We start from the raw sequence: 24,615 nt of genomic DNA, 5'->3' as shown, positions 1-24,615 counted from the left end.
CTGTCAAGGCCCCTGCAGGAGCGCCATTTAACAGCTATTGTATTTCAGTGAGCCTATAATGAAGCTCAAGGACCACTGGGAGTTGAATCTTCCACCATCTTGGTGCTGATGGCTGCATCACCCTTAACGGCTGTGCCCGGCCCCCTGCCCTCCTGTCTCAGAATGAGAGTCTTGAAATGAGCAAGTATGGAGAAGCATCTGACGGCACTCACTCACCAGGCACTCACTCATCATGTGGTTGTGACAAGAGCCAAGCAGGCCTGGATTTGAAACTCATCTCTGTAACTAATGAGCTATGTAGATTTTGACATGATACTTAATATCCCTCAGCCTTAATTTGTTATCTATAAAAGAAGGGAGATACACATACTTACCTTATTGGATTGTTATGAGACCTAATTATGATAATATTGTTAAATTACTCAGCCAAGTTTCTAGCACACAGAATAGGCTCAAATATTATTTTCCTTTTCTCTCAATATCTAGTAACCTTTTCTCCAGGATAATGCAAAGCTGCTCTTCAGCCAAACTATAAAATAGGGTATAATTATTTGGGTACTGTTAATGTCCCATCTCCCCCATTTTGGCCCATTTGGCATATTGAAATGGATGACGGATAACTCTCTTTTTGTGAGTATATACGATGTTTCATTTCTTCTAGCCAGGACCTTGTCCTAAACTCTGTCTAAAGTAAACTGGAAAGAAACTTGTTTATCCAAAGACATTAGTAGAAAAGTGTCCAGGTAACTTTCTGAGGGTATAGTAGTTAGAAATACATTTGGTTGTTAGTAATAAAAAGCTGAAAATAGTGGCTCATATCAACCGGTGGTTTTATCTTTCTCATAATAAAATTGTTGACGATGTGGTTGCCTTCAGGGTATCAGAGACCCAGGCTCCTTTCTCTTTCTGCTTAGCCTGCCTGGACAGACGCTGGTTGCTTCCCGGTCATGTGATACCCAGCCCACCTTCACCTTCCAATAGAGAGGAGGGAGGGGCTGGGAGGGGCTAGGAGATAAAGGTACCAGCCAGCTGAGTCAGTATGTCCCTCCCTTTGAAGACTGTTATGGAAGCTGCTCTGGAACTTTTCATGACATCCCAATGGCTAGACCAGTGTGGAAAGCAGTGTGGAACTGTTCTGCACCCGAACTGCCCAACATGGTAGCTACCTGTGACTGTTAGATTTAAAAATGTGGCTAGTGCGGCCCAGGAAATGAATTTTTAATTTTTCTTCATTTTAATAAATTCGAATTTAGGAAGTTACATGTGTTTAGTGGCTAGACCATTTGGCACATGACTACCCCAACTACAGGAAAGGCTGGATAATGTGGGTTGGGGACTGACACATTGCCACCTCCCTCAAATTGTGCTTTTCTTAGTAAGGAAGCACAAACAAATAAAAACAATTATAGGCTAGGCAAATAGCGGTCTCCACCACAGGGTGACAGTTGCATGCTAACATTCCTTAAACTCAAAGGAAGGAGTCTTGCTGGGTTTATCACACACACAAGAAATGGTGCGGCAAGGCAGACATTATGTAGCTGAAAAGCAGAATCCCAGAGCTGGAGTTCAACTCAAACAGCTTCTTCTCACAGTGAGGAAACTGAGGCTTAGAGGGGTGACTGAGAGGCCGAATTAAGAGGTAAATGGGATAATCTACTCTGGAACACTAGAGAGCTGATTTAGTGTCCTTTAAAACATCACCCATGGTAAAATAGAAAATTGCAGGAAGAAATGCTCTCTGCCTGTGTGTGGTTTTTAAAATGCGATGAAGTAAAGCTCGAGGCATTTTGATGCCACCTATCGGTCGACAAAAGAATAAGGCACCCTTGGTAGCTCGGCTTGTTATGAAGCTGTTAGAGGTACCAGAGGTCATGCAGGGTCTTCACACAGACCAACGACAGACAGTGGGAGATGCGATCCCTGCATTGGCTTGGGGTACACGTGTCAGTTCTGTCTTGACTCTTAGCATCTTCGGAGGGCTTTCTCCACGGCTTTCCAGTAATAACAACTCATCTCAGGCATACAGAGAAACACCAGAGGAAGACATATCAGTCAATTCTCAGAATCACATGAAATAGAAAAAGAAAAAAAGAACACACTTTGATCTATAAATAGCCCTGGGGGGAGATGCAAGGTTCTTTTTTGATCCAAAGCCTCAAAAATAAATCCTGTTATTTACAGCAGTCCCCTTGACTAGTTGAGGATGTAACCATCCTACAGCTCGAATGAAAAAAAGAAAGAAAGAGAGAAAACAGAAATTCAATTTCAAAACAAAATGCTCACCCTGACTCATTCAGAGAAGGATCCAAGGTTTCGAATGCAGGGCACTGACTCTCTGCCTGTTTTTCCCCTTTATCATCTGCCATCCTTAAAAAATGGTATCAACGGCACTGGTAAGAACCCACATTTCTTCCCTTTTGTTCCCTGGCTCCGTTCCAGCGTTGCACTTGTCACACTGGTGGGAGGGGTGCCTTTCAGATTGGCACAGGACAGTCAGCGGATGCCTCCCCTTATGTTACCAAACAGAGACCCGGCAAGTGGATCTGCCCAGAGCTGGAGGATCCTCTGCGGCTTGGGAACCCCAGTGGCACCGCGACTCTGTGGCTTGGCTTTAGATCATTCTGACTATGGCTGTAGAACCCAGCAGCTCAGAATCCATGAAAAGGAGAATTGGAAGGAGGTGAGTGACACTAATCAGGGGGTTTTGATGTCACAGTTGTTGCAGGGACCCCGGCTGGTGAGCAACTGGTTGTGGGGGGCAGTGACTGTGACCAGAGTTCATTAGCAGGTGATGTACCTTTGTTTGTAGAGACAGGCTGTGGGTTTCATAGCAGAGGTGGGAGGAAATTCTGCTTTAGGTGCCTGGCAGAGAGCCTGTTTGAATTTACCTTCAGTGTCATGCCTTGAGGAAAAAGAAAAATCCCAGTTTCTGGCAAAAGGCTGCACGTGTGTTCTGCACACTGGTTTGCGGGCAACTGTTTGTTTCTAATTAGGGAGCTGAAGCCTGCTGGCAGAGGAAACCATATTTGTCACAAGTTGTGGCGCTGTTTAGTTTGTGAGTCTGTGCCTTTAACACGGGGGCTAAAGATGGTTGTAGCGGGTTCCTCCCTGTGGTTCTGGCTCTGGTGCTCCTGCTCTGTGGTTCCTGGTTCTGTCACTCGTAGTTGTCCCTTCAGAGCCTGCTTCCATCCATACTCCCTGTCCTCCCTGTTAATAACTGTGTTCCCTGGTCTGGGCATTCTGGCCACCCAAACCTCAGGCTTTTTGTAGAGATGTTAAAACCTACTTGGGCAGAAAACTAAATAAATGGTCGATAGAGTGCTTGACAGATTGCCTGGAAACAGAACACGCTCAGCACACCTGAAAATAAGAAGTTTGTGTTAAATAGGCTCTAATGTCTTTTAAAAATTTTACTGTAAAAAATGTTTATCGACGACCTGCTAAGTAACAGCATTGTGCTGGCACGGGGGTTACAATCACAAAGAAGATAAGGACATAGACTTGCCTTCATGGGACTTAAACTTCAGAGGACACAACCAACATGCAAGGAAATGCACAGTCGCATTCCCTAACCCTCACTTCATCTTCAAAAGTTCAATCCAGCTCAGACTTCAAGTTCATCTCCAAGGCTACCTCTTAATTGAACGGGAAAGGAATAGCTTCCGGCCTTCTGCTTTCGTCTTTAGTAAACATATGCTGACTCTGCCTACCCAGCATCCATCCTCCCTGTTCTGGTAGGAAGACACCTAATTTCCTTTGGGGAACCATAGTATGTCCCACTCGCAGCTGATGTGGGTCTGTGGGGCTCCCCTCGGGCTCCAGGGGTGTTACAGACCACCCCGCCCAAAGCTCCCAGACACCGCGGAAAGCCTGGAGCACCAGTGAAATCCCACATCCCAAGGCCTCAGTGATTGTCTTGTGCTCAACCACATGACCCAAGTTTTCCGAATCCAAGTGAATCAAAGGAGCTTCAGTGTACAGACAGGCTGCCTAGGATTCTTTCCGTATTGTCTGTCCATATTACATGTAACATCCTCCATGTCATCCCAATGTCAGAGACAGTCTTTTCTGAACCTTATAGATTCTGAAGTCCAATTTGTGATTCTGACAACACCTGTGTGCTCTGTAGTTTATCTACTGTTGTGGAAACAATCGCAGACAACGCACAGTATATACTCCAGTGCTCATTTGTCTGAATTTGACTTTTAGTGAGTTTGGAACAGGAGGGCCATCCCTCCTTTCTAAAGTGCTTCCTAACATGTGGCAGTGGTTACCCCTTACATAAGACCGCATATTTATTTTTAAACACTGGTGCTCTCTAAGCATTTATCTTACACTTGTTTGTGAAGTGCATGCACTCAGGAAGACATTATGGGATGCAAAGTGCCCATTCCCTTCTTCACGAATCTATTTACTAAAAACAATGAGCAGGCTCCCGCCCTAGGTCAGGCACTTTTGCAGACACCAAGGATAGGGAGGTGAGCGTCGCCCTCACCGTTTTTTGGTGGCTGGGGAGCATCCACCCAGAAAGTTTCCTGGAATGTGTGCAAAAAGAAGTAGCGCTCCCACCCTCTTCCAGGTATTCCCGCTGTACCCTGCAGTGAAGAGGCGGCCGCAGCCCTCGGGCAACGGAATGAAATGTGCCCAGGGACCCGGGGTGAGGGACGTCGTGGAGAAGGGACCCGCTTCCTGGGCCTCGGGGCGGGGCAGGGCGGGGCTCGGGGCGGGGCCGCGGGCGGGGGCGGGGCCGCGGGCGGGGCGGTGCTCTCCGCCGGGGCCCCCAGGGGGCGCTCACGCAGCGGCTCTGAAGGAGCGTCTGGCTGCGGCCGTGCGCGCGGGTTTCGTCAGAAGGTGGAAGCTCTGTGAGGAGCGGCCGTCCCCGCGCTCCCTCCCGCGCCCCTCTCCCCGGCCCCTTCCACGCTACTCCCGGAGTTGACTGGGAGCCGAGCTGCGGCCCCACGCCGTCCCCGCCCCGCCCCAGCGCCCGGAATGGAGCCCGGGGCCCCGGGGAGCACGCACTCCCGGCTCGGCGTCTCTTCCCTCCGCGGCCGCTAAACTGGCCTCGGAGCCCGAGGGGGGTGCGGCCCGACCCCGGCCCCACCGCACAGCTCCGGGCCCGCCGCCTCTCTGAAGCCGGAGTCGCGTCCCGGGGCGGGACCGAGCCGTCCGGGCTGCTTCCCTTCGCGCTCCTCGGGGCGGGCGCGCCCAGGTGAGTGGACGCCGGCCGGCCTCTCGCGTCCTCGGGCGCCGCGGCGGCGGCATCAACTTTTGAGGGGCGCTGGTTTGCGCTCCGAGCCGCTGGTGCGTCGTGGCCGCGGTGGTTGTGAGCGGTGGTGAGCGGCCGCTGCGAGCGTCGCCTTCGGTCGAGGGAACTCCATCCTTAGCCCCGCTCGGGCGGGCGCGTGCGGGAGCCCGCGAAGGCCGGCCTGCAGGTCCTGGAGGGGAGGGCGTCGCCGGGTGAGAAATCGGACGGGGGTCAGAGTCCGGGCCGAAGTTGCGGCTCCCCCAGCTGACGGCGACACAACTGTGGGGCTGTGGCGGTGTCCCGCCGCTGGACGGGCCGCGAGGTACGATGCAGCCGCTCGGCCTCCCAACCCCCCGCCCCACCCCCTCACAATGATATTTAATTGCGTCTGGGGCTCCCGGGCTTCAAACTCATCAGCAGGCTCGCGGGTCCCCTGATGGAGCCAAGTCCCTCTGTGCTCCTTCCTCCTTGAAATGGAGTAGCCGGGGGCAAGGGGCCTGGGGGTGGGACTACAGGGACCACCGAAGCGCTGGCCACAGCCGACTGAGGAGGTGGGAACCCCGTGGTGTCGCCGACCCCCGAAGATCCTTAGGGTGAAATCCAGGAGAACGATTAGGAGGTGGTCCACTCCGCAGCAAGTGAGTACTGTTCACCATCGGATGGGGGGCAGGCTAAACCCTGAGAAATATTCTTAGGAAGATGCATTCCTCCTTACTCTTGAAGGATTTGGGGGAGCTTCAAGAATCCAGCCCCCATTCTGCCCTCCAGATCCGGCCACGCCCCCCCCACCCCCCCACCCCCGGCGGCCTTGCGAGCCTGGCTTCCAGTCCCAGAACTTGCCAGGCTCCAGGAAAAATCACGGGCTGCACAGAGGGTCCCTTGGGGCACGAGCTTAAGAGTGCAGCCCCGGGGTTCCGGAGGTGGAGGGGGAAAGGTGGACTGAGCAGCGGGGTGGGTGCCCCACGAAACTTTGCACGAGAAGTATCTGAGGGAAATACCCCCACCGTCCCCGCCCCGCTCCCCACCCCTTCAGCTGGCCCGCTGACGCCTTAGGATTTCAGTGCCTTTGGCAGGAGATGCCTCTGCTGCTTTACTCCTGTGTTAGGAACTATGCGAAGCCAACTCTTCATCTTGCTGTTTTGCCAGGATTTTTAAGGCACTGCTCTGCTTGGTCTTGGCTCACTTGGTTTTCAGTTCCCTCAACAGCATTTTTGAGCTGTCCAAGGTATTTTAAAGTGTTCTTCTTAAACTCAGACAAAGCCCTACTCTTTTGGAAAAATTACCTTGACTTCAAAGGAGATAATCTTACCCCCTCATTCCTTTCTTCTACTGCCCGCTTAACAACCCCTATCTCAAAGACGTTTGTGATTTATTTTTTGCTTTATGTCAAAACGACCTTCCCTCTGCGCACCTCCCCAACTTTCCTAGAACTTGGGTGTTTAAATCCATGACAGTGTTTTGTAGTTAGTAGACGCTGGCTTAAATGCATAGCAGCCCCCCCCCCCCCCCCCCGGCCAAGAGCCAGAGGCAAGCAACAACTTTATTTATTTGATGCCCTTCAAGTTTAGGAAGGTCCCATTTTTATTACCCAGCAGATAAGAGCTCTGGATGGTTATGGCTGTGATTAGATAAATTCTGATGTTTTCATTTCCCCTACTGAGCTGCTGCTTCTAGGTTCAGTTCATTTTATTGGCGGTCCATTTTTAAAGAAAGACTGACAAAGTTGCTCTGACAGATCGGGGGTCCGAGCTCAGAGTAGGTCAAAGGTACTCACACATGGGGAGGTGGATAAAAATAGAAGGAAGGTTGGAAAACACAGCAGGGGCACTTCTGTTAATAGTGCCCACCAATAGGAGCTCGAATCTCCTCATTTATCTCTGATGGGAAGATTCTGATGGCTTCACAGGATCAAACTCAAACCACATGAAAACTAGGTGATTTCCCCCAAGCATTACATAAAAGGAAGTGTCAGTCCATCGTAGGAGTGGATGTTGAATCCTGGGCAGTTTTTAATGGTTGGGTGAGAAGGGCTTGCCTTTGGTAATGGAACTGTGTGAAAACACTCGTGGGCACCACATCTGTACCTTTCCTGTGAGTGGTCAAACCCATGTCTATTCCTCCAGGCACACTCCCAGCAGGTGCACGTAGGGCCCAGAGAGCTTCCCAGCACACGACAGGCACTTTACTAGATCTTCTAACTATTTCTTTTAAAATAGTTGCTTTGAGGTTTGTGAGTTGTTTTTTAATTGTACTTTAAAGACTTCCTGCTCATCTCCAGGTCTCTGGTAGCAACATGGCAGGCATTCTGCTTGAACCACTGGTCTGTCTTAAGAAGTTCCTGATTTTTGAGGTTTTGATTAAAAAGTGTCTAGGATTACAGGGTTTCTTGATCTGCATGTGGCTGATTTAAAAATACCTCACTTCAGTTAGTAGGAAGCAAAGATGTTACCTGTTTTCAGACGAGTTTTATGTAGTATTCCCCAAAATGGAAGCTTTGATTCTTCCCACCATCAGATGACTTGAGTCCACCACCATGACTGAAAACCTTTAGATGATACCGACTAGAAAGAATAGTCACAGAGAAAAAAGTGGGTTAATGTTGGAACCTCTATTCTCATCTGTAGTTGAATCTTTTGAAACCAAGCTGGATGTATTTGTATGGTTTGCACTTTAAATTTCTTATTTGAAGGTAAACATGTGGGAGGTGAGAGTTAGAATTGTATTGTGTAATCAAATGTCCCGCACTTTCCGAGGCGTCTCAGCCCAGAACAAAGAATGAGAAGAGGGGCTCTGATGATACCAACCCGACTGACTGGGAGAAGTCTCTGTACCATTTGGGAAAGTCACCTTATGAGAGGTTATATCTTTTTAATCAGAGATGTGACCAGAGGATCTGTATTTCATGCATTTTGAAGAGGAAAGGAGCAAAATTTGTTCTGTATATTTACTTTTTTCCATTTTTGTCTTGTTAATATTTTAAAAACAAGCAAAGCAAAACCCCTCTAGAGCCACACGGTAACCTGAAGTCTTATTTCCTTGGCAACAGTAGCCAATATACTGGAGTCACAAAATATCAAGACAGAAAATTTTAAATGCACTTTAAATAAAATGTCACATGGTTCAAGACCATCCTGTGGTGCATTAGAACTGACCTTCCAGCACATAATGATAGAGTTAAATTTAACTCTGCCTTCTCCTGATGGAATGTAGATGGCAAAAACAGATTTACAGGACTTTGAATTCTTTTTAGGATAGCCTAAAAATTCTATGATGGTTTTTCTTTTGAGGGAAGCAAATTCTCAATTCAGGGGGTTAGAGCTGCAGATCTGTTCTTTGAGTGAGGTGTTTCTGTGAAGATTGGTGATAAGGCCAAAATCAAGCTTAATAAATGAGCCAGGCAAGATGTGCTGTCTTGTCTATGCTGTTCAAAATAGACAATATATAGTAGGACCTCAGTTAGCATTAAATCCAACCAGTGGATATCTGCTAAAGCTTGTGACTACATAATAAAAACAGAGCAGTGCCTACATATACTTTTGCCTGTTCTGCACTGGAAATTTGATTTATGTGGGAGCTTTCTATTTAGTCTATGAGCTGCTAAATATATATGAAATATAGTATATGTTTTCCCTAAGTTAACAAATGCTGGGAAGTCCTTTATTTGGCTGCTGTATTCTTGGGAAAGCCACTTGAGAACCACTAACTTTTAACTCAGTAGATGTCGAAGGCCTGAAGGCAGGTCTCAGTGGCAGGTGGTGAGGATGACTTACTTAGGAAGGTTTATCCCTGCCCTGTGGTTTTGGTGCACCCCTAGGGGTAGAGGAGCCCATCCAACCTGGCCTGGGGTGGGCTCATCTCAACTGTGAACAACTTTATCACCTTGAATCTGTGACTCTCAGAACTGGAAGAGAGCTTGGGGATTATCTATTGACTACCTGTTTAATCTGACAGATGTGGAAACTGAGCCTCGGAGAGGTGACTTGGTCAAAATCAGGGAACTCACTCAGCAACCCTCTTGATTGCTCCCCTTACAAAGAGACTGAAGCTCCCTGGAGATAATCACTGTAGTTGCACCAATATCTGGCACCATGTGCGTTGATAATCTTATGCTGAGTCGGGGTAGTGGTGAACGGGACTTCCACATCCCCTGGGAGGAGCAGGCTTGAGTCTTAATTCTGTTGCTCTCTCTTGGAGCCAGTGAAATATTTACCCAATAGATGTGATTAAATTTGTACAAAGTCATTGTCTGCAGCCATCCCTGTGAATGTGCTAGTTTTGTGAGGAGTTGCTCACGCACTGTCTTGGCTTTCTATTTTAAATACCACAATTGAGTCGATAAACGGGAGATTTTATGTCTCGACAGTTTGAGGAACCCACAGGGGAATCCCTTATTTTCTGTCTTAAATTAAAGGTCCATTCAAAAAAGAACAAACTTTCTGAAATGTTGTTTTTCCACCTCTGGCTCAGAACATAAGATTTATAACTTTATTATATTTTTTATTACCTAGAAAACTAGAGATATTTTTCCTTGGAAACATCAGGAGAAAAAATACAGGATTTCAGGCTAATTCTAGAAAAAACCCTCTCAGGTTTAGGGTGTGTTGACCAAAAGACCTTCCTTATCCGAGAGATCCTAAGCCTCTGTTGGACAATTCATTGCGCTTGGGGGAGAGGAGGAGCAGGTCAGGCTGGCGGGTGTCCTAGGCGAGCGCAGCCTGAGGGACTGGGCGGCCGGAGGAAGGGCCGGAGAGTCGGCATTAGAGCGGACGGTCGCTAGAGGGCGCCGGAGCACCGGCGGAGGCCACCTGCGGCCCGGGCAGACCCCCAGGCTAGGAGGTGGGCTTGACCGAACCCCAAAGAGGGCGCCTGTGACTCTCCAGCCCAAATCGCCTGGCTTCAGAGACAGGGCAGCATGCTTGCCTTCAGCACGCGATGGGGCTCTTCCAGTGCCTGGTCGGGGAGGGGCTCCCAGGGTTGCGCCTGCAGGCTGTGTGCGGTCCGCTTCCCTTCCTCTCTTGGGAGGCGGACCCCTGGCCCCGGGGATACTCGGTCTGAGTCTTGGGCCCACAGGTTCCAGGCCAGAGGCCTGTGAGTGAGTTACCCCGCCGGCATGAGCGTTGGCATCTGGAGGATGGGGCAGGTAGCGCGGGGACTGTGGGATGTGTCGGTGTGTGGGCATCTTAGCTGGCAGGCAGTGCTCGGGCCTGTGGAGAGCTCCCCGCACTTCCTCCCCTCCCGTCCCCGCAGCCGTCCCTCAGCAGCAGGGTCTCCTTCTTCCATCTGACCAGCCGTCTAGATCACTGGCCTTCTGCCCATGGCTGTTAGGCGCGGGGGATGAAGGCTTGGTTCCCGCTTCTGAAGCTGCGGGCTGCAGGGAGGGCGGGCACGTGGGAAGGAGTGAAGGTGAGGGTCGCACAGACCTTGTGGGTAAGAGTAGGAGTCAGGCTTTGTCTTGGAGAACCTGGAAAATGGCCCCTCAGGTCCTTTACACTCAAGTGTCCTTTCATCTCCCTGCATTTCAAGGAATCAGGGCCTGTGCAGGGTTGTTCTGAGGGAGGGAAAGAGAGGGTACCTCACTGAGTGTGCACTTGGGTTTACAGAGATGCTTACCTGTTAATAGAGGTTCTGAAGTCCAGTCAGCTTACACTGCCCTCTGTATACTGATTCCATCAATATCGTAAGATAAATGCCCATGTGATTGACTTAATCCATTGAAACAGGACAATGATTTTCAAAGGAAACATAATAGAAATACGACAACAGAACCCTTACCACTAACGGCTAGGTCTGGAACAACCTAAATAAGGATTCTGTGTTTAAAATATGGAAAGATGTATTCAATACAAATATCAACAAAAAATGAAGAATAATAAGGGGAAGCGGTGAGGTGAAAAGAAAAGCCTTATTATCATTAAAGTGACAAAAAAGCATTTAGTTTACCAGCAGGCACTAGGGGTACAGGATGCCTGGTTTGATGTCTTTGTTATATTTTGTACAGTAGTTTCAACAAGTAACTTAGAGAAAAAGATTCCAGTGACAAGATGGAAAATCACAGAGGCTGGTGCCTGAGATTGCGTTGATGTGAAATCGAGGTTGGGCACCGCGGGTGTGAGAACATCTTACCTGGCCAGGTGGACTGCAGAGCTCCTGAGAAGTAGGGGTTGGAATTCTGTTGTAGGGGGGCCCCTTAGGTTCTGAAACTTGATTGATCATGAATCATGTTGGAGGAAAGGCCTGATCAGTAAATAGGTGGAAATCAAGGTGGAAATAGGTGATTTGGGGAGCCGTTGACAACATGGATCACAACTCAAGGCCTGACTGAATTTTGAAGAGAAGGGAAAACAGATGCTTCTTATGGAATTGGAGGATGTGAGGGCTGGATAGTCCCTTAAAATTAGGAACACCCCTTCCCATTTTCCGGATGACGAAACAGGCCAAGCTGGTTGGTGGTCTTGTCCTGACCCCACACTACACCCATCTCTCCTCCTACTGCGTGCTTCATGAGAGCAGGCCTGACTTCCTGTCTTGTTCGCTGCTGAACCCCAAACGGGGACAGTCATCCAGCAGCAGCTCGAAAAATTATGACTGACTGTCTGAACAATGCCGTTTCTTTCTCACTCTTATTCAGGTACGTGCCAAGAAACCACTAGGCTGCAGCGTGATTGGATAAAGGTGAATATATGTTGAGCTTTGTTGTGTTAAGAGCTTAATCTCTGACAATAAACAGACTTGGTTCAGATCCTGGTTCTGCCACTCAGGAGCTGTTTGGCTTTGGGAAAATTGGTTAACCTCTCTGAGCCTTATTTCCTCATTTGTGAAAATGGGGATAAAACAACATATGTAAGGTAGCAGAGGATCTGCAGTAAGTGTTGGTTTCTCTCATTCTCTCCTCCTGCTCTCTTTTCTTCCCAGAGAAGATTTAAAAGGGGGAAGAGTACTTTTTAAAAAGGGGTTTTAATTTATTTCAGATAATATACATTTATCTTGCAGAAAATGTCATTCCACTATAGACATATAAACACATAAAATCACTACAAATACACATTCTGTGGGTTAGATATGATTAGTCCCATTTTATAAATAATTGGGGAAATGCCAAAGTACCTGCACCTGGGAAGGAAGAGGAACCCGAATCTAGGGTCCCCCCCAATCCCCACCCAGTTTCAAGCCCAGGGCGTTTTTTCCAAACCTGTGTTTTCTGTGATCTCTGTTTCTCACCTGTCCTGCTGAGCCTGCTTTTCTCAGGAGGGCTCAGCTCCTCCTCCTCCCCCGGCTCCTGGCCTGCCCTGCTCCAGCCCCTGCGTGTGACATCGGCAAGCACGGGTGGACCCACTCCCCTGGTGTTTTTCAGGCTTCGCCATAACAGCTGTAGCGCACTGCTTGTGTCACTCCAGAGAAGCGAGGACCCTCTGGGACGTGGAGTGCTCCCTGTCACCTGGCACACGGGCCCATTCCGCAGCTTACATCCTGCGTGCAGGCCAGGTTTGTGGGTGACGACAGCGTGTACTTAACTTGCTCACAATCAACACTGTGCCCTAGCTCACTTGTTAAAAATACTCTTATTACATTTTCATTGTTTGCTCTATGTTATATAATCTCAGTTAACGTGTGACGTTGTACAGATTTATTACCGTCCAGTGCTGCATATCCAATACAATATGTGCTGTGCTTGGCGAACAGTTGATGGGATTTTTTTTCGAGGATTATTTTGACCGTGGTGAGTTCTCCTTTAAGCACTAACTTTGAATCCTGGCCCTCATCTAAAATGAGGTCTGTTGTATTTGGAAGGCCGGGCTCTGCGTTTTGTATGGGTAGGAAGAATTACTAGCAAAAAGGACACGTTTTGAGTCAGGCATTCCTGGGTTTGAATTCTGGCTCTGCCTAACCTCTCGCAGCTCCGTCTCCACAGATGTAAAATGAGAATAGCGGCAGTGCGTCCGCTGTGGGGTCATGGGGTCGCTGTGAGCCTCAGGAGATCCGGTACCCCTCCAGTGCCCCTCATGTTCCAGGGATGGGGAAATGACTCAGGTCGTCACTGCTGTTGGCTGGCGACACCCCTCAAAGGTGAGCGCTCAGGAGTAATTACCCTAATGGTCGTCGTTTGCCGTGTTGGAAGGGAGTTGTGGAAGCCAGGAGTGTGTTTATGAAGCTATGCTAGAAACCTGTGATGAAATGTGTGCTTTCAGAGCTACCGACACAATCATTTACCATCCTTCTCCCTCCCCACGCCTCCATTCCCACCCACAAATTTTATGCCCAGCCGCAAAGATGACTCAAGGATTATGCTGGGGTTTCTCTAAGAAAAAACTTCCTCTGTTCCTGCTGATTCCACATTTATTTCACATGCAGAGGTATGTTTAGCACTGACCCCCAGATAAACAACATCCATCTCCCCACCCTGCAATAGACAATTTTGTGGTATTTGACTTTCTGTACATCCTGTCTTGGTCCAAAAGAGATTCTAACAGTGATAGACAACATGCTGGGTACTCTCTGCTGTCGAAGTCCCAAATGCCCTAGCTCAAAGTGCGCTTTTCCTCAGGGAGACCCCATGCGCGTCGTGAAGCCATGGTTCACACGCTAGGGCATGAATCAGAAATCTCCCGGGGGGCTTGCGGCAGCACGCATTGGTGGACCCCTACTGCTAGGGTTTCTGATTTGGTGGATCTAGTGTTTGAGTAAAATAATTTGTGTCTCTGACAGTCTCCTGGGTGACGCTGCTGCTGTTGCTCTGGGAACCACACTTTGAGTACCACTGCCTTGAACATTCACTGTATTTAGACAAACCATGCATTTTCTCTCCTGTGTGGTACAACTGAGAACAGCGCTAATGGTGAAGATAGGGACCTGACATTTACCAAGCACCTGTGGCATCTGCCATGTGCCAGGTACCTCACCAGGCACTTCACACGCAGTGCCCTGTTTAATCCTCACAGCCTCTGCCAGTCAAGTCATCGTTACTTATTGAGGCCTTATCACGTGTCATGCAGTGCACTGTGCTAGGCCCTGGGGCTGGAGCGAATGCCACAGACACAATCAGGGAAACATGCTTGAGCAGGTAATTGTAAGGGTGGTTAATCTGGTCCACAGACAGTGGAAGACCAGAGAGGCTAAGTAGCTTGGCTTAAGTTACACAGCTAGTGGGAGACAGAGGAGACAGAACAGACTTAAAAGCCATTTTACTCCAAAATGTATGTCCTTCCTAACCAGAGGTTGTCAGACCTTTTTGTCTCAGGGCCCCTTTACACTCTCAAAAATTACTAAAGACCCAAAAGATTTTTTTGTTTGGGTTAAATCTATCAACATTGACCATATTAATGCCATTTGCAGCAACATGGATGGACCTAGAGATCATCATTCCAAGTGAAGTAAACCAGAAAGAGAAAGAAAAATGCCATATGATATCACTCATATGTAGAATCTTAAAAAAAAAAAAAAAAGAAGAAGAAGGAGGAGAAGAAGACACAAATGAACTTATTTACAAAACAGATACAGACTCATAGACATAGAAAACAAACTTATGGTCACCAGATGGGGAAGGGGGTTGGAAGGGATAAATTAGGAGTTTGAGATTTGCAAATATGAACTAGTATATCGAAATTAGATAAACAACAAATTTTCTCTGTATAGCACAGGGAACTATATTCAGTATCTTGTAATAACCTATAATGAAGAATATGAAAAGAAATATATGTATGTGTGTGCATGACTGAAACATGATGCTGTACACCAGAAATTGATACAACATTGTAAACTGATGATACTTCAATTTAAAAAGAATTTACTGTATTTGAAATTAAAACAAAGTGGTTCACATTTTGAGAACCACTGCACCAAACCAGGCTGCAAATAGTGCCATCTTTCTTAGATTCTGAGCCCTGACTTGTTTTAATGTCTTCTGTAGTCATCAAAGGTGAAAAACTTCTAAACCTTTTTTTTTTTAAAACATGACGGCCTCTTTTAAGCCTCGGTCTATATTTCTAGTGATGATGTCTTCCTAAAGACAAGGCTGACCTGCACTGGAATTGCCTTTTAAAATGTGTGTGTGTGTTTGTGTGTGTGTGTGTGTGTGTGTGTGTGTGTGTGTGTGTATGTGTTATGATGAGGAAAAGCAACCATTAAATGGCTAGTCACAGAGCAAGCAAAGAGGTGGTGGCTTTATTAGCCATCTAAGGGTCTCTATTGCAGCCGAGAGCATTTAAGGAGACGAAGTTGATACAACTTTGTGCCATGTGTTGTCTTCAGGGCTCTCCGAGGCCCTGGGGGATCCTTCCCACCGCCTTGTTGCAGGAAGACAGATTGATGGATGGTTGCACTCACGTCTGGTGGCCTTTATGGAATGCTGGCAGCTGACTTGTGTTTAATCGTGGGCCCACGGCTGGGACACGGCTCCTTTCCATCTTCCCAGTCATGTTGTAGTGGGCAGAAACATCCTGGTAGGTGCTTTCCTGTGGTGTGTAATGATTCGTGGTGGTTCGGACGGCGGGTGTCTTGGCCGACTCTGGACGCTTTATGGCCTCGTTAAGTTTTACTGAGTCAAGTTACCATATCAGTGCTGACATAACTCAGTGTGTGTCTCAACCGATGGTTGGTGAACCCGGATCTCCTCTTATTTTTAGAGAAACCAGTGAACTTGGGGAGGTGCCGCAGCAAAGTCAGCGTGGTTGTTCAGATGCAGCAGCCCTCGGATGAGGAGTGGGAAAGAGGGAGTCTGCCAGCCATCTGACCATGTGGGCTTTTTGACACCAAACATCTGGATCAGTGGCTCATGGAGAGACCTTCAAAACTGGATGTGTCACACAGGCACATCCAGTAGCAAAAACAAACTGAAAAAAAAAGAAAAAAGTGATGCTAGGTGATCGTTTGTCATCCTCCTTAGCAGCTGAAGATTGACGTGAAGCGTCTCTGCTGGTTGCCCTGAGGCAGCATGGAGCCCTCCACAAGGCATTTCTGGGCACAGATCACATTTGCAAGGTAACTGTAACTTTTTAGAGGAAGTGTTTTTCTGGGAAGAACGCTTGCAGGAAGGTCTAAGGCATAAGTAATTACACCCTCAATTTGATTCTCCTTCTCACCATTGGAGTCTGCGATCCGTCCCCTGAGGGGCCATCTCCTGGTAATCCCTGTAGCCATGTTTCTTGTGCTGTTTGTATGCTGTCAGCTTCTTGCCCAGAATCCTCAGTATTTTAGTTCCTGGGCTCATGCGAGCAGCTCTCAGAGAGGAGCCCTGTTGGTTTCGTACACGGCTGGGGCCCTTTTGAGAAACATAAGAAGGTAGCTGGGCCCCGGCTCCTCACTCGCCCACCCTGCCTACGGCTGGGGCTCGGGGAAGACCAGACCTGCTCACTGACTTCATGTCTGCCCTGTATCTGCCTTGCCAACAGTTAGCTTTAGCCCAGATGAGACTTTAGTTTCCACTGGGGATGGAACAATGGCAATTTGTCTGACATGGTCGGGACAGCAGCTCCCTTAAGGCGGGGAGAAGAGAGTATTCAGTTAGGGAGGTGTGATTCTTGGTTATGTAGGTGGAAACTCTCCCTCTTTGCTTGGATGGGCAGGGGCAGTTCTGTTTGTGATTTCTGTTCCTTCCCTGTGTTTTATGAGTAGTTAAAATAGCTGTTTATAAGTTCACTCTCTAAGCGTACTGTTCTGAGATTTTTCCTTTATATGCATGTTGTAGCATCCATGAATCTAAGGGAGGTTTGAGGTGAAATGAGACCTGACTAAGGCAGACTTGATATCGGCAAGCCAAAAAAGTCATTGTGAAATTGAGACGCCCCCAAAGCAGAAGTCAGCAAAATACAGCCCACGGGCCAAATCAAATGCGCAGACTTTTTGTAAATGAAGCTTTATTGGAGCCCAGTCACACCTGTTGTTGCCTCTGCTGTTTTCCTGTGACAGTGGCAGAGCTGAGTCATTGTGACACAGATTGTATGACCCACAAAGCCTGCTGTCAAGGTCTTTATGGAAAAAGTTTGCCAACTTTTTGGCAGAAAGTTGCACTTGGGGGCATATTTCCATTTGGCCATCTTGAGATAGGAAACATACATAGACTTCAAAAAAATCCAAAGAGATATTATTCTGAAATATGGACTCTGGGCCAGAGACTTTAAGTGATAGAATTTTTCTGCTGTCCTTGTGAGGGTCTGTACACAGTAGATGCTTGTAGGATGAGTGACTGTATTTCCAGATTAGTGATTTAGGGTCTGGATATCATTCCCCCTTTTATAAAATCAAAGCATCTGTGACCCTGAGGATTCTCCTTGCACGACTGTCCTACATAATATTAGAGAGGGAAGGTGGAGTTTGGGGCCTTGCATCCCAGTCTGCTGAAGTGACAGCCACTGCCTCTGAGTCCCTATCAGTCTTACTCACTTGGCACAGGCTGGAGCTACTAGGCAGGGTCTAAAGGAATGACTGTCCACTGGCACCATGTTGTCGAGTGTCTTACATGGAGAGAGACATGGGGTTTACCAGTTGAGAGCGTCGAAATCAGGCTTCATGCCTGCCTTGAATTGATTTATGGAGCTGGGCTTGAACAAGCTTATTATTTGTTGTGATCTTAGGCCAGATGTGCCTAAGCTCCCAAAACCATGGGTGGAAACAGCACTTCTGCTGGTTTCCAAAATTGCAGTACAAGCAATGGATGACGTGGTGGGGGATGGAGGGAAGGAGAGGTGATGGTGACCTCCTCGGTCTTACTGCCCTCTCTCTAGGAGACATGTGAGGTGTGTCATCGGGAAGGAAGGCTTGTGCTCAAAGCTTGGGCAGTGCCTCCCTTTGGGACCTGGAGTTCCCACTGTCCCCTTTCCTGAGGAGATAGCCTGGGTTCCCATCTGCTCAGCTGCACAGATTTGGCCGTGGGGTTACCATTTATTAATTTGTTCATTCAGGAGGGTGATGTGCTGCGTCTGTGGAGAAGTAAGCAGGGCCTCAGCCTCTGCGTCTGCATCCCAGGCTGCACCCGGGCTGTCCTCTCAGGAACCCCAGCCTCAACTTACTCTCTGTAGCAGGCAGGGTGTGAGCAGCCTGGGGCTGAGGCCCAGGAGGCCTGCCCGCTAGCTCTTGGCTTTCTGGTGCGGGACCCAGACCCCCTTCTCTGCTCTGGGAACAGAAGGGTGGGAAGGGCAGGCCCAGGACGGGGCGACAGGCACAGGCAGCTTGTGCCACGTTTGGACCCTCATACCTTTAAGTTCCACGGCTGGAAGGTGTGTTTCATGGGCAGACTTCCCGGTCCTGGCAGAGGAGCAGAATTTGCCCTTTTCTAGGCTTTTAGTTTCTGAGAGCTCCTAATTCTTAGAACTTCTGAAAGCCTTAGTCTCCGGAATAGAAGCAGAGGGACTGCTTTCTGATCTGCTGAGGTGTGGCTAACGTTGTAGTTCAGTAAAGTACATCGTTATGTTAAGTGAGAGCATTAAAGCACATTTTCCTGGACTGCGAGTTTTATGATGGTTGCCTCTATCGTTCTGTTTTTTAAAGTAAGTGGACAAAATCGTATGCATCTGATCGTAAACCTTCCTTCTTCCTATATATTTTTATCTTCCTATGTCCCGTTGAAGGTTATGTTTACCTTTATTCATCAGATTTATTTTTCACAGGTATTGTGTTACAGACTAGTGCAATACCATGCCTGTTACTTTGAATCAAGTATTTATTTAAGTCCTTTGTCTAAAACAAGAGCTATCTGAGTATTCCTGTGACTCACTCTCGAGGGCTTAGAAGGTTTCATGTGCAATTGAGGCAAAGTTTTGCGGGGGGGGGGGGTTCCTTTCTGTGAGAGGTGGCACCATTTCTACAGCCTGGGAAGAAAGTTGCTAATAATTGGCTTCACAGAAGTGGACACAATTTAAAAACCGAACACATTCTCTTGTTTGCTTTATTTGTAAATGTTGATCCTGGTGTTGAGAACCTCAGAGCTTTTCTCATTTTCTTATTCCACAACTCCTTAGGAACGTGCAAAAGGAAAGGTAATAAAGGACAACCTTTTCAAGATAAAACATGATTCGAGAGGCGACAGCCCTGATGTATATGCGCAGTGATTAACAGCTGCAGAGTCTGCTAACAGCTTTTTAAAAATAACGTGATAAAGCAGATTTTCCCATTATATTGTGTTTCAGTGCTTGCTCAAGTGCATCGTCCTGATTTTTCCAGGCTTCATTTTAGTCTGTAGCAATCGAATCACTCTTCCGTGTCCCAGCAGTGCTGTGTGAGGGGTTACTTATTTCGTATCTCTCCCTGGTTATTCTTCCTGTGATATTTTAAATGTTCCAAGACAGTGATGAGGTATATTAGACCTGTAACCTCCTCTTTTCATTCTGTAGCTTGCAGTTGGGTGGGCAGAAGGCAGAGGATTTCCAAGGCTTGCTCACTTGGAATTGGTTTACTTTAGAGCAGGGATGACAGTGGGCACGCGCTTGGGGACGTGTCTCATTTCACTGGCCTCCCCGATACCATCAGCAGATCTGGGCTGCAGGCCTGGTGGACAGACAGACAGACAGGCCCAAAGACCAATTCACCTCTGGGATGAGGCGTGGAGGAGGAAGAAAGCTCATATTTTAAAATTTAGTTCTCATCTTCTTGAAATCAGTTAATTCTAGGACATGCATTTTAAAATGAAATTTAGTTGTCTTTGGCAGGCTCACTGAGCACTCTTTTCCTGGTTGATAAGTCCCTGACAGCGTGCCTTGTATAGGGTGCTGGTTTTACTGTTGTTTGGAGAATCTCCTGAAAGCTATGGATTCTCTCACCTGAGCAGTGAGCACCCCTGTTTGTACACAGAAGTCTGTGTCCGATTTCAGGGCTTTACGAACCTCTCTGAGGCAGAGACCTCCTCCTTTTCCCGTCAGAAACTGTTGTCTCTTCCAAGGATGTGTTCTCCACAGCAAATTTCTTACCAATAATACATACACTCGCATGCATCACATTATAGCACATTTGATTGAGGAAAGGGAGCAGTAGGAGATATTTTGTCCCACAAAGAGCTGTGCTTTTGCCAAGACTTAGGCTGTGCAGTCTGGGGCTCCCTCTGATTTGAGGGTCTGGGTCCTCGTGGGTGCAGGGAGGAGGGGGACGTGGGAGGGGCAACGGCAGCACCTCAGGGAGCTGGCAGTGAGGGAGACAGGGCTGCATGCCCTTGGGTGTCCTCAGAGGCTCTCCCTGCCCCTGCCCATGCAGCCAGGAGCCCTGATTCCCCGGTGAGCTGCCCAGGAGGCCGGTGGGCTGAGCATGTCATGTGATGCCCTGGCACACATAAGAGGAGGCCTCCCGTGGCATCCCTGGTGGAGGGCCAGTTGTTCCCAGCTTTTGCCCAGACCATCCTCCAGAGCTCGAGCCTTGGGCCATGAGACACAGCGTTTCCAGGGCCAGCTGCCCAAGACTGGAGGCACTGTGCTCGCGGGAGCTGGTGGGTGCTGACCAGTGAAGCCTCAGCGCCGGAGTGGTCCACGCGCATCTTTGTGCAGGTGCATCGACTAGCCTGGAACCAGGTGCTGGGGGCTCTGTGAGGTCCCCAGAGAGACTTTGGAAATAGCAAGGGAGCAGGTGTTGACATGGAGGACCCAGAAGCCCAAGGGTAAGTCAGACTTGTCTTCCGTCCCTTTCTTTCCCCTTTTTCACCCTCCCTCCTCCTTCCTTCTACCCCGTCTTCCATCTTTCTTTCCACTTTTCTTTCCCTCCTTTCTTGTGTTCTTCTCCTCCTTTCATCCCTTTCTCCCTCCAGCCTTCCCTTGTTTTCTTTCCCCTCCTCACTTTCTTCCCATTAATCATTTCCTCTCATCTTTCCTTCCTTTCCTCCTCGTTCCTTCAATTCAGCAGACACTTTCAGGCATCTGCCGGGTGCTGTTGGTTCTTAGCTTGCCTGGGATTTCGATGCCCTTTCTGTCAGGACAGTCCACCCTTGTGCTCCCAGGAACATTTTGTGCTGTTACCTTCCCCGCTTCTTCCTTCACTGGTTAGCATATATGGAACAGCTACCGTGAGCTGTTTGCTGCCTTAGAGAATAAAGCTGAAACCACCATGGACTTCACTTTCAGGAAGGTTAAAATCAAATTTAGGAATTGAGGTACGAGTGTGTGAAGGCTGAATAATAGTGGAATAATTACACAATGTCACACAACAGGGAGGTGAGATGCCGGGAGACGGCTGAGCATTGCTGCTCGGTGCAGGAGGTGAGACTGCTCGAGTTCAGAACACCGAGCAGTGTCGTGTGCATGGCCGGCTTTCGGAAAGTCTTCTTGGGGTGGAACATAAACTGGGGTTCCAAACAGGATTTTAATATTTGGAAAGAGAAAATTTCAGTCCAGGAAAGGGGCTGACGTGGGTGAAAGCTTTGTGGCATTGGTTTTTCCTTGTCACCGCCGCCTGCATTTTCCGAGGGAAGTCCAGGACCCTCCCTCCTCTCTCAGGGACCTTTTGGCTGCCCCTCCTTTCCTGGGCGCAGCCCTCTCCTCCCTGGTTCTCACTTTCCCCACAATTTTTATTCAGTTGTGGATGGGCTCAGGGGAAGGGCAGCGTCCCTCGGGCCCTGCGGCGGCGATCAGCCAGGTTACTTTCTGCTGCATGTCTGAAGAGCTACTTGGAGGGAGGTCTAAACCGAAAGCGGGCATTGAAGCGCAGTTCCCAGCTTGGTGGCTGAAATGCCTCTCGCCGTCCTTAGCTCTTGGGTGAGCAAGGGGGCTGCTTGTAGGGCTCACCGTCTGGCGTGCAGGTCTCAGAGGGCCTGACGTCAAGGGTTTCGGGTGGAATTCCCGGCATGGATGATCCAGCATGGCTGAGGCCGATCCAGGCGACGCTCCCATTTTCCTTGCACGTTGTATGTGCGTTTAGCTGTTGTCCTCAGATGTATTCCTGGTGGATGTGTGTTAGAAGCTGAGGCCAATCCGTATTATTTAGTCCCAGCGTCCTCAGTCCATGAAGCAGTATTTGATTTTCAAATGCCCGGTGAGCCCTGTCCTAACCTGGTGTCTGGGTCTCTCCTGGCAGTAACTTGAAGGAAATCTGACCAGTACACTGTGGTGACAGACACACATGGAGGTTTAAGACGGTAAGTTTATTCCCTGAGAGGCTGACATTTCCCTGCGACTGTTGTGTTGGATCCTTTTGAAGGTTTGGCCTCAGCAGCAGCTTTGCTAGGGAGATGTCAGGTGGCTGGGGCTCCCTAGGCTTGGGGCCTTCGGATATGTACCCTTAAGTAACAGTAATAATCCCTTTACATATGCTTGCTGGTTGCTCAGAATAGAAGTGTTCTCTTGGGTGCATCACAGTTGATGATTGGAAAGTTCACATTAGACATCGTACTGTCGTGTGTGTGTTTGTGTGTGTGGTCAGAACAAAGGGTTCCTTTTCATTCCAAGGGCAGTGTGGTGATTTTCAGGGTCTGATCTTCCTTTGCCTTCCTTTATCAGGTGAAATCTGGTTAAAAGAGTCACCTTGGAGCAGAAAGGGAGGGGAAGATGGCCCTGGCGGTGAATGTGAGCCTCACGAAGAGCGATCCTAGGTTGATGTTGTCAGAAGACAATTTTGACATTTTTAATTCCACTCCCCACGGTATAAGTAAGGGAAACCGAGGTCCAGAGAAGTGAAGTGATTTCGCCCAAAGTGATGTGGCAGATGAAAGGTAAACCAGGATCTGAGTACAGGTTCTTTGAGCCCTGTCGTCAAAATATGTCAGACCCAGAAAGCAGTGATAAATACATTAAATGTTTGGTCAGCAGAATAAATGAAGCAGCTTTGTTCTACGTTTCCTTAGGAGTGATTTAACAGAATCTTGAAGGAAAAATTTTTAAATGAAAGATAAAATATTTCTCAAGAGTGTTGAGATTGTTCCCAAAGATATGTAGGGTCTGTTCGAAAAATATTCTCAATAAGAAAAGCAGTCAGACTTACTGTGCACAAGATTCTCAGAACATGGTACTTTGGAGGTGCAGAATGCTAAGCTAATTAAAAGCTATCCAATTGCTAGAAAACCGTTAAATAACTGTTTTGTGAAAGACAGAAGCCAAGTGCACAATATATTAAAAGACAATAGAAGGATGTAATTAGACTACATTTCCTACTTCCAAATGCCAGTGTTAGACAAGGAGAAAAGAGATTAAAATAGCTTCTGAATCAAAAACATTTTAAGAAAAAAAAAGAAAGAAAAATCAAAATAATCTGGGTGTTGAGGAAGGAAAACCAGGTGGTCTAATGAACAAAGCTGTCTTTCAAGCCCCAACTTGATATACCTCGTCTTCTACCTCCCTCCCCTGCCCCTCCCCCCTCCCCCTCCCCCATCACTGAGAAATTCGGTGTGCCAGATCTCTATGCTACACTCCCCAGAATTGAGATCTTGGGGAGATGTGGAGAGGGGGTGGGGGCTGGCCCTGGGGCTGTTTTCTCTACCCTGTCCCCTTTGGGAAGGCCTTGGGAGGGTCAGAGAGAGCCCTGTTTCCAGCTAAAGGCACGTTTCCAGGGCCTTCCAGCCTGATGCTGTTGAAGATGGCCTCCTTTATGGAGCTGCAGACACGCCTTCTTGTGGCTCTTGGAGTCACAGCCCCCTCTTAGAGCTGGGCTTCCGTGTAAGATGGTTTCCCACCCAAGAGAGAGTGCTTAGCTTCAACCCAGACCTCTTCCTTTGCTCCCACTTCTCAGAGTCACTGCTGTCATCAGCACCGAGCATTTTTTGATCACCTGCATTGGTTGCAGTATTAGAAGCAGTGTGAATACAAGTTCAGAGCGCTGGCTCTAGAGCGGAGACACCTGGGGCCAAACCTGGGCGCCACACTTACAGATGCAGGATGTGGGGCTAATTACTCAGTTCCGTTGTACTCCAGTTCCATCCTCTGTCATCATGGAATAAGAACGTCCCGACTCATGGGATGTTGTGAGCTTATTAAAAAAGAAAGGCCTTAGAGCCCTTTGATCGTGCCTGGCATGGGGCGATTGTTCCTCACATGTCAGTGGTGATTATTACGTTAACCTGTAGGGACACTGCACAAGGGTGTAATGGTACAGCCCCTGCCCCTGAGGGGCTGCGGTGTAATCTGGGGAGCAGAACATCTTCCAGTTGTGAAGATGGAAGTTGGCCGTGTGATCTCATGCGTGGAGCATAGGATCAGGTGTTATGTCTGAGGGTGTGTCCCCACCCTCCCCTCACCATTGGGCGTGCGTGGAGCACAGGCTCCCTGTCTCCCAAGAAGTGGTAAACCCTCTAGTCATGCTAGTTTCTTCCAGAGGTTAGGCTTCGGAGAAATCCTGTCTGGGTTTGATCTGTTCTTCAAAAAATAAAGCTCTTGTTTACCAAGGCGTAACTACATGTAATTGCCTGATGAAATAGAATACACATGCATTCCTAACTCTGCCTTTGCTGTCCAGGCCATCTTTTTGGTTGTGTC

The 24,615-nt window shown here is 48.3% G+C and overlaps 1 protein-coding gene across 2 annotated transcripts in view; it reads left to right on the top strand.

Moving 5' to 3' along the window:
• The first annotated feature begins 2,533 nt into the window (after positions 1 to 2,533).
• The window catches only part of CPNE4 (copine 4), a 381,982-nt gene continuing 359,900 nt past the window's right edge, over positions 2,534 to 24,615 (top strand). The window contains exon 1 of one of the 2 annotated variants that reach the window (XM_010961247.3): positions 2,534 to 2,680. In XM_010961247.3, coding sequence (XP_010959549.1) covers positions 2,628 to 2,680 — 53 coding nt within the window. In that variant the 5' untranslated portion in view covers positions 2,534 to 2,627. Of the gene's footprint in view, positions 2,681 to 4,815; positions 5,210 to 24,615 lie in introns of those variants that run through there. The other variant, XM_074372416.1, reaches the window with a different exon arrangement.

This window comes from Camelus bactrianus, chromosome 1, assembly GCF_048773025.1.
Source record: "Camelus bactrianus isolate YW-2024 breed Bactrian camel chromosome 1, ASM4877302v1, whole genome shotgun sequence".
Lineage (NCBI taxonomy): Eukaryota > Metazoa > Chordata > Mammalia > Artiodactyla > Camelidae > Camelus > Camelus bactrianus.
Note: the sequence above shows the minus strand (reverse complement) of the source record. Positions and strands in the feature narration are given on the sequence as shown.